The sequence below is a fragment of the Apteryx rowi genome, unplaced genomic scaffold, assembly GCF_003343035.1.
Source record: "Apteryx rowi isolate R43461 unplaced genomic scaffold, aptRow1 scaffold_86, whole genome shotgun sequence".
NCBI classification, from domain to species: domain Eukaryota; kingdom Metazoa; phylum Chordata; class Aves; order Apterygiformes; family Apterygidae; genus Apteryx; species Apteryx rowi.
The window spans coordinates 2,574,880-2,587,711 of NW_020451160.1; the positions used below are offsets into that span (position 1 = coordinate 2,574,880).

The window sequence follows — 12,832 nt, forward strand, 5'->3', positions numbered from 1 at the left end:
TCTAACCTGGGCACATTGTGATATACTCTTGAATGCATACTTAGACAACAACACATGAAACAGGACTTGATAGTTCAAAATAAGACACTGAATTTGCTCAGACGTAGGCAAAAAGTACTCACACAGGCAAGGCTGTGACAGACAAACTCTGGCAACTCCTGCTGGAGTGTTTTATAATATTATTACTCCCGATTAGTCATCTCTCTGCCTGTGGTTAGCCACACTGAGCAGCTAAAAAGCCATATTCACGTCAATCATATTAGCTTAAACTGACAAGATGTCAGTTTTGTACTGCAGTGACAGAGACTCGGACAAATACGGCTTTCTAATATCTTTGGAGGTGGCAACTTCCAGCCCAGGGACAGAACGAACAGCTGGAGAAAGGTAACATCTTAGCAGATGGCTAGAGCTGTTTGCTTCAGTGCACATCAGTCAGAACCTTCAGCTACAGCTCCTCAGATGGCCTTTCGGCTATCACCTCTCCAGTGTTAATTAGTATCTCCTGCGAGATCTGATATCCAACAGCTAACATTATGGATAAGCTTAATATGCACTAACATATCTTTTGTGATGTGTTAGTCTGAGATCATAACTATAAAATACATCCTTGAAATGTTTCAAAGACTCCAGAATCTAGGTGTTACTGAAAAAATGTGTTGTTTGTTCCGTAAAAATTCATGGGTCTTCTCCCTTCTGCTGGGACTCACTGTAAGGCTGTAGAGTTGAATTTGAAAGAAATGTGACAGTCTGAAAGAAAGATGCCCTCAAATTACCCTTGCTTCAGTGAGCCCTTCATAATTGCCCTCCCGGACCAATTCCTGATGATGTGTGCTAGGTTAGTTCAATACGGTGTGGGTAATCCAGGGTTCTCTCAAAAAGCAGGTTTCTCTCAACACTGGTCTGAAAGGTTTTCCCTCTTGAAAGTTTCAGTCAACACCATTTCCTTCTTGTTTTACTAAGGATGTTCAGCATGTTCCCAAGACCAAATTTTTCAAGATATTATGAGTAGAACACCATCAGAATTACTTGGCCACATGATCAAGTATGTTTCTTTACATGAACTGGTTTGCTGGCAATCAAATTTATTTTTCTCATTAACTTTCAGCTGAAATAATTAGGTCAGATAAGTAAATATTTTTTTCACTTCCCATCTACTGAGCATCTAGCTGAGTCATGCCAATCAGGCAAGCTGAAGTTTCTTCTCAAAAACAGGTTATTACAATGTTCAGGGTTTTTTTTCCCCCTCTATTGACATTAGGAACTAAACATGCATAATAATAAACTGTAGTGTCTTTGGCAGCCCAGACCAATCTCAAGTAAATCTGAAAAGTTGCTTTATTTTACGTCAGCATATAACTAAGCTTCAGGCCTGTGGATGTTGTCACATAGTGATCATTTTCACATATGCTTTTCACATGAATTTCAGTGCCAGAAACTTCTAGGTTATAATATTTCATCTCCTTTGCACTAGTATTCCTATCAAGATAACGAACATCTTGGATATAGTCTCTATGACTGTCAGATTGTAGCTGTTGCCACAACAGGGATAAAATCTGATGATAGATCAAATCTACAAATTCTTAGGAATAGCTTACGCTACACAAAATGATATTTTCTAGAGCATTGAGGAAATAATGATCAAATAGCAATTTTCATGGTGCATTCATGGTAGAACTCGGAGCACTATTTTAGCTGTAAAATAAATGAATGCATGTTCATCTCAATTGCACTGAAAACATACTAAACTTAAAATCATCACTGAATGTCTCAGGGGATCACTGAATGGAGGGTTTCTGAACAGGCAGTGGAAGCTGCTAAAACTTCCTGACTCCCTTTCTGGTGGAAACAGCTAGTCAAATGAAACAGGAAAGGCCTAACAAAGTCATTCTGTTTAAAGGGAGGAATAAGGGAATTTACAGAATGGGAGCACAGAAAGATCAGGTGGCAATTCTAGGTCAAAAACAAAATAAAAAATTACCAGACTAAGAACTATTAGAGTCTTGGAAAAAATGAAGGGAGACGAACAGAGAGCAATGGCTGACAGAAGGAGATAGCTAAGTTAAGGTTTCATCTTTTCTTCCCCCTCCCCACCCTCGTTTCTTGTTTCCAAAACAAAAATCAATGGCAACTTGCAAGCTAGGTTTACGTTTCATTGTTTTTTCTTTCTTAATACACTCTTAAATTTGTAGAAATGGCATTGTCCAGAACTCCCACATCAGATAAGAAATTCATCCAGTAGTAATACTGCCTTTCAGTTCTCCCTTTCTTTTTTCTATACACAGAACACACACTTTCATAAAGAAGCATAAGGTTATTTTTAACTGAGAGAAAACCAGAACGTCATCAAAGCAATCCGTCTTTTCCTGAAGATGGCCATGGTCTTTGCAGGACATATTGACAAAACCCTTGTACTGTTCTGTATAACGTGCTGTTCAGTACTTATGTGTACTTCCCAGTTTTGCAATGAATTAAAAAAAAAGCTATACTAAATCCAGTGAAAAAATATTTAATAAAAACTAAGATTTTAGACTTGTACTTACCTGGAACAAAGCTTCCCTGGACCACCTCCTTATAAGCCCACCAGCCCTCATGGATTTTTGGTGAATTTTGTTGAGCTAGAAAGAAATAATAAAATTAAGGCAATGCATAGGAAATATTTAATTGAAAGAACTTTGATAGCCCTAAAATTATTATTTAATAATTTATTATTTTCTACAAAAGAGCCATCTCTCAACTTCCCAAGTGATATTTATTCAGTTTATTGAATTGTGCTAAGTGTCTGTACCTTGCAGTAAAGTCACACCTTGTGCCTGTTTTTCAGACAGCAAATCATACTCAACTTCCAAAGAACTCATCACTAAATTTAAAAATTCAGGTAGAAAGTGAAGATCTCTAGCACTATTGATGGTTTCTGTGCCAGCCATAAATTCAACATGAAATAAAAATGCAGAGAAGAAGAGTGTGCCCGTATACAGTAGTCAATATCCGAGTCCAAGTTTGTGCATTGAGAGGCAAGTTCTCCCCTTCCTCTCCCAAGGAAAAGGACAATCCTTCTCCAGTAATCTCTCACGTTGAATGGGAAGAAGTGACAGAACGAATCGTAGGCAACAGATGTGTCCCTGTCTGCTTTTCCTCTCATCCCATGTCCTCTGAGTTTCAAAAACAGAACCCAAAAGTATAGCCCACAGCTTCACAAATTATTGCTTTATGCTGTTTTGCTCAGGCAGGGAGATAAGATTTTTCTATTATCTTCTCCGCCTGCAGTCTAGCAGCCACTGCTTATCCCCACCACAGTCCTCCTGGCAGCTAGGCAAGGTACTCGTTCCCGTTACACGTGTGTGACGTGCAGCACTCTGAGAGCGCAGTGCAGTTACACACGGAAAGGCTTTTCTTCACCAGTATTCTGAGGGCTATAACCATAACAGTCTAAACTTCGGAGAAGGTCTGCTCCTGGTGAAACTGTTCTTAAATGACTTCTCTGAATTCCTGAAAAGCCAAGAGCAGAAAGGCCACGGTCAGTCAGTTCACTAGTCATAAGGTCATTATTTGTCTTCATCTTGAAGGAAATTGGAACTGGACCAAATTTTATGGCCAAAATGTAAAATCTTTGTTAATAGAAAATCAAACATTCAAAGGGCACACAGATACCCAGCAAGATAAACTTACAATTGATTTCCAGAAGATAGGCTAGAAGAACAGAGCCAATATATAAATATGTTCCACCTTCACTTTCATTATGCTTGATATTGTCATGCTTAAAGAAACTCTCTCACTGAGCTATAGAAATCTCAGCTATCTAGTTTATCTTTAGCTTAAAAATTGTTTTTATAAGGTACTTTTAATCCCCTGCACTAGGTCTAATAGCCTTTTTTTTTTTTTTTAAACATAAACACATAGCTACAAAAAATGCTGAATTTAGCAGCTTTCTACTGCAGTTTCATTTCTGGTCAGATATTATATACAAAAGACACAATTACCCTGGGAAAAGCTCCAGCAATCTAATAAAAATTGTTGTTGTCATTAAAAATTACAAAGAGGATGTGACATTCAAACTAAAAAGGATACAAAACGAGGACCATTACATACTGTTCTATCAGTAACAAAACAATATTTATGATTTAACTGACTGTAAATTGCAGAAACAAAGTGAAGCTGAAGTTAATTAAATATACTGACAGAAGGACCAACACTTTCCGCTTACCAGAAATCCAAACACGCACTAATGGGATGGGATGTGTGTGGGGGCAGAATTCTCCTTGCAGCGCTGATGCTCGCTGCATTGAGTGAACGATGACATGTTGAACTGAACGGATTATTCCACTGCGCCCTCTTTACAGTTTGCAGATGACATTATCTTCATTTTTTAACCTTTATACCATTGCCTAGAGAACTCAAACTGTGTACGGCTCTGTTGTGCTAGACTAAACTATACAAACATTTGGAAAATGACAAATCCCAACCCACAATCAAAATATCTGAACAGCAGCTATCTAGCCCGAACTGTGATCGCTCAGATCTCAGCACTGGTTCATGCAGGTTGTTTTTCCACCTATATGCTCTGCAAGAGAAGTCCTTAAAGATTTCAGGATACTTCAGAAGTAGGAGAGGATATTAATAAGTGAATGCCAACTAAACACAGCAACCATTCTGCCGCTTAAACTCCCCAGAAAATTTAATTGTGTTAAAATCGACCTTGTAGTAATATACACAGCTCAAGCTGGTTCAGCCAACCAGAGGCAGCTGAATTTTAGAGTGAGTGAAAAGGTACGTACGTGGATAGAGGCACCTTACAAAGACTGTGGGGAGGATGGATGTTTTCAAATGCAACTGTTTACTGTCAGCATTCATAGAACAGAAAATCTATCAATTTTACCCACTCTGACCAATCTAAATGATACATTTCATGTCTAGAAATAAAAAAAAAAATCATTATTCAGAGTTTAAATTAAACCATAATCAAAAGATACCAGCTCTGCAGTTCTGTTGCAGTGTGTTGCCCCAACACTTAGTAAGCTAATTCCAGAAGGAATATCAGGAAACCTAAGGTTTTTGCCATATTTTTCAGATCTTCTGCATTAATATGGAAAAAAAGACTGTGTGAGATGAGCAAGAAAATTAGATTATCGAAGCTTTGTACTAAATAATTGGATGCCTGTGCAATTGTTTCAGCTATGAGAGAAGAGCATGACCTGGCATCATTCTGCACATTGCACAGATATCAGATCCTTATCTCTTCAATACGCATGAAAATGAAACACTTAAATAGGAGTACAAGAAGCAAAATAAGATGCTGTATCACAGGCATTTAAAATATCTAAGGTAGGGCAAGAGCATTGCTGGGGCAACTGCTGATTTACAGCAAACTGAGGCCACTGAGGAAATCGAGAGGAAAGGCAGGTTGCTGCTGTGAGAGAACAGCTAGAGGGACGATCCCTAGCGCCATGCTCTTTCTTAAACCCTGAAGCCTCAATGTTTTATACCAGCTCAGGCAAAACATCCTGCAAAAACAGTGCAGAGAGTCACTGAACATGGATTTCCACTCTGCTGTGCATCTGAAATCCAGTTTGGTGCCAGAGATTTACTCTGACAGATCCTATAGGGACTCCGCATAGCAAGGAAAAAGATTTATAAAGCTCTCATTTGTCTGAATGCAGAAGGAGAGGGGACTGGCAAGACCAGGGAGGAGTGTGTATGTTCCAAAACCTTCTCCTAAACCATCATACCAATGGGCAAGAAGTCTTACTACAGCAGCAAAGCAGCTGTTCTTTATTTTTGAAATTTAATCCACCCCATACCTGGATGAGTAGTGGAACAAGGCAATATAAAACTAGAATGAACAGACGTACGGACAATGCTTGCTGGGAATCCTATCTAGGCCACTTACACCCGATGCACTTACAACACAGGGTCTCTACAATTGTTGTATCGATGCCCATCTGACAGGATGGCCTTGTGCCTGGGTAAACAGGTTCAACCGTATGGCCTGGGAATTGTTGCCAAGGAATAGGATTCTTCATATGTGCCACCTCATGACACTGAAAATAGCATAATTCTCTCAGCATCCTTCTTATTTCAATTACAGGAAAAACACTGCCACTTCAAGTTCTGCCACTTGAAGGCCACAAAGAGATACACATGCTTGGTTTGTGGATTCAGATATTCCTATATTTCTACTGTCATGGCAGCTCCTTGTTTTGCCATGACCTGTCACACAAGAATACTGAAGGGGCTTCAGGTTGAGGAAAGGAAAGAAAAGGAAGTGAAAAGGTTTAGAAAGCAATGCTCTATTTCTGGAAAGGGTTAAGTTCTAAAAAACATTTCATTTCTGAAACCTCAAAGACCTCTGATTTTAAGACTAATTTCAAAAGACCCAGGGCAGGAAATTGTATAGAACCTTTACATGCCTTTTGCTTCCAAGAAGCATCGCTGCTTCTGCAAGACACCAAAATACTCAAACACATCTGAACAGACTCTTTGCTGCTAGGAGCAGATTAAGTGTACAAGTAGCTCTACAACAACGTTAGCATCAGCACTCTATTCTGCCATTAGCAGGGACAGTCCAAAACGCCACGTTTGTCCACAGTGCTAGAGGATATTGCAATGACCTTCATTTGTTACAGTGTTCTCTCCCTCTGCATTGCTATCACTAGTATCTGAGCTTAGTAGCTATGTGATATAACACCATTTTGTCAGATCTCTTTCATGCAGCTGCTGTAGGGGAGACAGGATATTTATTCAGATATGATATGTATTGCTTTCATTTTTGTCAAATAATTATAGGTATGTCTCATTGTGGAGCATAAAATTAAAGGCTAAGTTCTGCAAGATGCTATGCCTTTTCATTTCCTAGTAACTTCCACGTACGGGGAAACAGCATTACACAGGAACAGAAAAACATAAAGTAACTGCAAACAGCAAAAGATGCCAAAGCTGCATAAAGTTATCAGTTAACTATGTTAAAATGGGTAGAATTATGGTTAAAAGAGAAGCTGGAAAATACTGTAATTCATTAAAACTATTCTAAAATCACCAGTTAACATTATATCAGATACCAGGTACCATGATTCTGATGCTGAAATATTTGCATACAACTCTAGCACAAAGAGCTCTTCATGTTGTTGGAAGGCTAATGCTACCATAACATGGATTACAATAATTAATACAAAACGCCCCTCAGTAAATATGCCTATTTGCAAGATATTAAACAATCATTTACTTTCTATGCTTAAATGGACAGACAGCCTTGTATCTGATGCTGTCACTTACGTCATTCACATCTGAGCATAAGCCAAGAGTAGAATCCTGCCAGATCAGAATCCTCCATTCACTTTACAGTCATTTCACACAGACAAAAAATGCAAGACTGTGGAGAATCAGGATTACAGAGGTTAGAAAAAACTTTTTTATTTGAATTTTATTGATCTGAGCTCTTCTGTTTGCTACATTAACCATTCTGTATGCTTCTCTCTCCTCATCTTACATCCTAAGAGTCTTGCTCTGATGACCTGGCTAGTATTGGCCTGGCATTAAAGACAAGAATGTTTTTATTGCTGTTACCCTTTTTGCATATTTACACGATTAAAGAAAACCAGCTGCAACTATGAGCCATATAATTTCATAATTAATAAACTTAGCGTAAGGCATTAATTCATTGCTAATGCTTTCATATGAAACCTAGAGAAAAATGGCATAGTACAAGAAAAATAAATCCTCAAAGCTGCTGCTCTAAAGCTTAACACAGAAAATGAAAGATCTATTTACAAAATATTAGATGACTCTATGATCTTCACTTATATTTACCCTTTGTATTCCACAGACTATTGGCTTTACAGGCGTTATGCGGTTTCAATCAGAGTTCCATAGTTCACCCCATGGTATTTTAACAGCCCTCAGGGTACCTCCCTCCGTCACTGACAAGCAGGTAATCCAAGATGGTTGTGCCTTATGGAAGAAATTAAAAGTAATGGAATTTTTCTGTGCTGTCTGGGAAGATCATGTCATCTAATAGAAAATTATTCCTACAGAGAACAGCGCAGCATGCTTTAAAAAGAACACGAAAAGCTAGAAAAAAAAGTTTAATTTTTTTGCTAAAATCCATTTAAAGAATCTTAGGTAATGTACTTAGTTTGTAATTATTTTAAATTAATAGTTTTAATTACTATATTTTATATGGATCTTCTGTACACTGTTAAACCCAAGGATGGGCTGTCAAAACTTAGGAATGAACACATTCACTTATTCTAAGCAATCAGTTTCTACATCCTGAATCACAAAAGTATCAGCTTTTGGCTCATACCAACAAGTACCTCTTACAGCAAATGGAATACACATGTATAAAGTGGACCTGACAACAGGGGAGCTAAGCAGATGTAATTAGCTGAAGATGCAGCCTTCTATAATTAATGTTCAGTTTGTTTAAAACAAACCTCTACGTAATTGGAGCTATTATCTGAGATGTTTTTATGCAGCCTTTTTATATTAAAAAAACCCACACACTTTAGGCGCTATATAAAGCATCATTTATACGTGAACACTTACAAGCCAAGAAAGGTTAGCCTGCTTATGAATATTACTACAGCCTACACTGTATGCCTCACCATACGAAGAGGGAGGAAAAAGAAAACAAAGGATTATAAAGGGATCAATAAATAAAATACTTTCATCAGCTATGCCAGATTTTTTTTTCTTCTGGATAACGTTTTGCTCAGAAAACATGCAAATGCTCTTTTGTGAAGTTAATACTTTCCAATTCCATAAATCCTTCCTCCACCGTCCCCGTGTGTAAAAGCTCTCACTGCTGCTGTGAATTCCAAACAGTATTCCACACAAGCAAAACGGACGTGACCTGGTTTTATCACTTTTGAGGGCAAAAGTAAGGCACTATCATGGGAACTCTGCTGTGGCACAAAGACTTGACTATTCTCTGTATTATCTATTTATCATAATTTTGTGTTCTGCTATGACTCCAATTAAAAATCTGGGCCAAAGACTTCTGTAGCATCTAGCGATAGCTCAGTTTGCAGGAAATGAAAAGTGTGTATAAGGCCCAGCTCTGCTCTGCAGGGAGCAGGGTCTTGTGCAGATATCGTTCTCATCCTTTCTGGTCAAATACATTTGTGAATCTATTTACTAAAGAATTTCAAACAATTATAAACTGAATTTTAAAATGGGAAGAAAAGGGCAAAGGTAAAGGAGAACCAGTCTAAAGGCCACTGTACAGAACTGACAGACAGGACTCCTCTGCTATTCATCTTGCACGTGACTGTGCACTTTCATTTATCTGCCTATACCAACTGCGTGGCAATACCAGTTATCACCCCATTGTGTTCAAGAATGGGAATGAAAAAATTTAGTCAAAGGGATCCCACAAAACTGTGTTCATTAGGCCCTTAGTTATGTTAAGCATCCTTCACTCAGCAGTAGAAATATAATGTAGGAAAGCAACAATTAGCAACCTACCTGCTTTCTGACCTCTGCATACTGTCAAAGCAGTTTAAGCTTTTGTGCAAACAGGAATCATTCCCAGTATTGTTTATGAAGAACATGAGATGGACATGGTAGATAAATGCATGCTACACCATGCTGTTGAAAGAAAGATGTATAAATATATGCTTTTTGGATGGTGGGTCCCAACTTGTAATATGCACTTTTACATAAAAGATATATGCCCGGTCATGTAACTCTTATTTAAGTTCTCATATAAATGAAAAAAAAACACAGGCTGTATCTAAAGCTTTTAGTCGAAAAAGTTAAAACCACTCTGACTCACTCTTCTGTAAGCGCCAAAGCACACCAATGCAAATGATGAATTGCAATGCAGGGTGAATTATTTTATGTCACCGCACCCAATTTAACACGAAATCCTGCTACTGTTTCTAACTCCATTTATAGAACATCAAATGTCCCTGTAAAGCTGCTGTCCTTTTAATGTGACTAATACACATGAGCATTAGTAGGTCCACGTAACGTAAACAATAGGATGCTTACACCTCCAAGCAGCTTTTGGCTAACAGGGCTAGAATGCTCAGTGTTACACTTAATATTACTTGCTTCAATTTTTTAAAAGCAACTCTTTTAGTATATTTTTCCCTCACCAAAATTTAATTTCTGAAAGGCTTAAGAAACAAACAACTTTTACATAGCTCTCCACACTGGCTGGGAAACCTGAGCAGCTTTATTGATATGCAAGAATGGACAAAGTTCTACCTACAAATTACTATCAGCTAGGGATGTGACCCTCTCCTTCCACAGAACCCATAATATCTGTTTGATTCACATTACTTTTGAAAAAGATACAGTTCTTTTCATTCTCTGGCACAATTGCATCAGAACTGAACTACTGTAAAAAAATCAAAGCAACTAAATTAATGGAGGAGAAATACACCTAGTTATATTGGAACAACTAGCACAAAATCCTGATTGCAAGCAGTGTGGGAAGTTTGAAGTGTAATGCCAGAAAGACTCAGCACCTTTCATCTCAAAATAGTCACTGATGGTGTGCTTAAGGATTCATGGGTCCTAAACCACATTAACACAATTTGGTTATCTCACTGTTTTCCGGAGTCTGTGATGGGAGCGACAGCATATATAGTAGCTACTCTGTGTTGTGTTAGATGGGGCAGTTCCTGCCTGATGAGTTGTTTAATCATGCCTAGATAYAAAGTTTGAAGAGCTCTGCAAAATAACGCAGTAAGAAGCAGCAAGACATCTTGTGATATTAACTTCCAAAAGGCTTGGACTTTACATTGTGCTACATGCCCTCCACTCCCATTAATTTCAATGTGGTTTGGGGACACTCAGCAGCTTCAAAGAAATGGCCTCAATATCCTTGAGCCTTTAAAGTTCAATACATTATTAATGCTAAATTAATAGGGCTTCCTTTAAAAGGAAACCGCTAAGTTCCTTCCTCAGAAGGCAGGTATTATATTGACATCTCATCAGATTTGTGACCCTGCTTGCTCTCTGGTCTCTCTAAACACAAAGTTACCAATCAGCAATAGTCCAAACAGTAGCAGACTGCCCTATTAGCTGCCATGGACAGAGGTTTTTTTCCTTTTCCAAACCTTAGGCCATAGGAAAGAGAAATGATTTCTTCAGCAGTCTTCCCATGAGGTAGCTGTGCCCGGAATTTAAGTATTCATTGCTGCCTAGGCAAACTCAAGGGGAAGAAATAAAGGTCTTCCAATTAACCTCAAGTTTAATGTCACCGCATCAATATTAGGTGCTTGATCCTACAAAAGATGCACAGCAGCCTCAAATCCCACTGAATTCTGCAGTCACAGAGACCTCTGGTCCAGACTGTGATATGGAAGCGTTCTGCAGGGCTCTGTGATACGCAGAGAACTAATAATCCTTAAGTAATACTATCACAAATATTTTGCACAATCTTAACAAAAAGAACATACCTGAGAAAAATAAAGGCTGGCCTCAGTCTTCCTGAAGACGCAACAAAACTAGGAATGACAACCTGCAGGTGTTGTGCATATGTTACTCTAGCTCCAGTTAATACAAAATGATGCACTTTCCTGAGACAGGAGGAGTCACCTTGCGCTGGCTAACAAAGCTGCTGGTGAACAACCTCAACAGACAACACAAAGGCATTCAAAAGAGAGCAGAGCAAGGCAGAGGGGAGGCAAAACTATTTTGCTTTTACTGAACTGGATTCACAGACCCAGATTTCTAGTCATCCTGGGGTTGACAGTCAGGGCACTAATCCAGATCATCTCACAGCTCACTAGACTACCTAAATCCTCAGCACTTAAACCTTATGTTCCAGCACTTTTGGGGATCACAAAGTCAAAAAATGTTTTTCTGACCATGTAATAACAGCTTTGCCAGCATCAAGAAGAAATCTTATGTCAGAGGATAAGCCAAGACATGGATCCATTCCAGGCAGTGGTATCAAGACAGAAAATTGAACCCATCACAATGTGACGTTTTTTGCAATTACTCTTCACGGTCGCCCTGCAGTTTATTAGTTTTTTAGCAACAGTTGGTTCTTGGTTACTGGACATTTCTTAACAGAATGGTAAAAAATACCTCTTTAGCTAATTTCTCTGAGTTAATAAGTGACAGCCTTTCTTCCTGGGAGTAGTAGATTATATCGTGAATACCTTCAGTGATGCTAATAAGATTGTGAAGTATTTTTCAGCATGAAGTATTGTTTCTAACTAAAGCAGATTCAGCTTGCTCAGAATAGTTTTTATATCATTCAGACTTTCAGAAGAGCCCAGTTTATGCATATCCCATTACTACACATGGCAAGTGTAGAAGAACCTTAAACATCAATGGATTCATATTAAATTCCCTTTAAAATGCCCCCAAAGGTTAGGATCACTGGGTGTTTGCTTGTGTGCACAAACAATGAAATACCGTGGGTTGGTTGCCTTGCCAAAAATTTCAAGGCCCTTGTGAACAATACAGTGCTTTTATATGGGTTTCCTTTGCTCACATTCTTAGAAAAACTGTGGAAAAACAGAGTACCTTTTTCCTGAAGCAAGAAAAGGGACCATAGAAGGAAATCTGCTTGTGAGATAGTTGTGGCAGGTTAGAGTAACTCCCAACAAGAACGGATTCTTAGAGTCCCCCAAAAGCAAGCAGAGACTCTGGCCCAGCATCATAAAAAGCTCTCCAAGGTCGCAAAGTGACAATATACCTACCCACTAGGTCATTAACAAACCCCCATACGTTTAAGGGAAAGGAAGTGCATAGCTCAGAATCCCATAAGTACTAAACCGGCCACAAGACAAACATGAACATTCTGTATCAGCAGCATTAACTTACTTTGCATAAATCAAAATTAAGACACAAGAGGCAGCTAAGGAAAGTAGAC

At 38.5% G+C, this 12,832-nt stretch overlaps 1 protein-coding gene across 1 annotated transcript in view; it reads right to left on the bottom strand.

Moving 5' to 3' along the window:
- Positions 1 to 12,832, bottom strand: part of CA10 (carbonic anhydrase 10) — a 208,826-nt gene that overhangs the window by 168,011 nt on the left and 27,983 nt on the right. Inside the window, exon 2 of the mRNA XM_026090500.1 lies at positions 2,541 to 2,615. Within this exon, the coding sequence (XP_025946285.1) occupies positions 2,541 to 2,615 (75 nt within the window). The remainder of the gene's footprint in view (positions 1 to 2,540; positions 2,616 to 12,832) is intronic.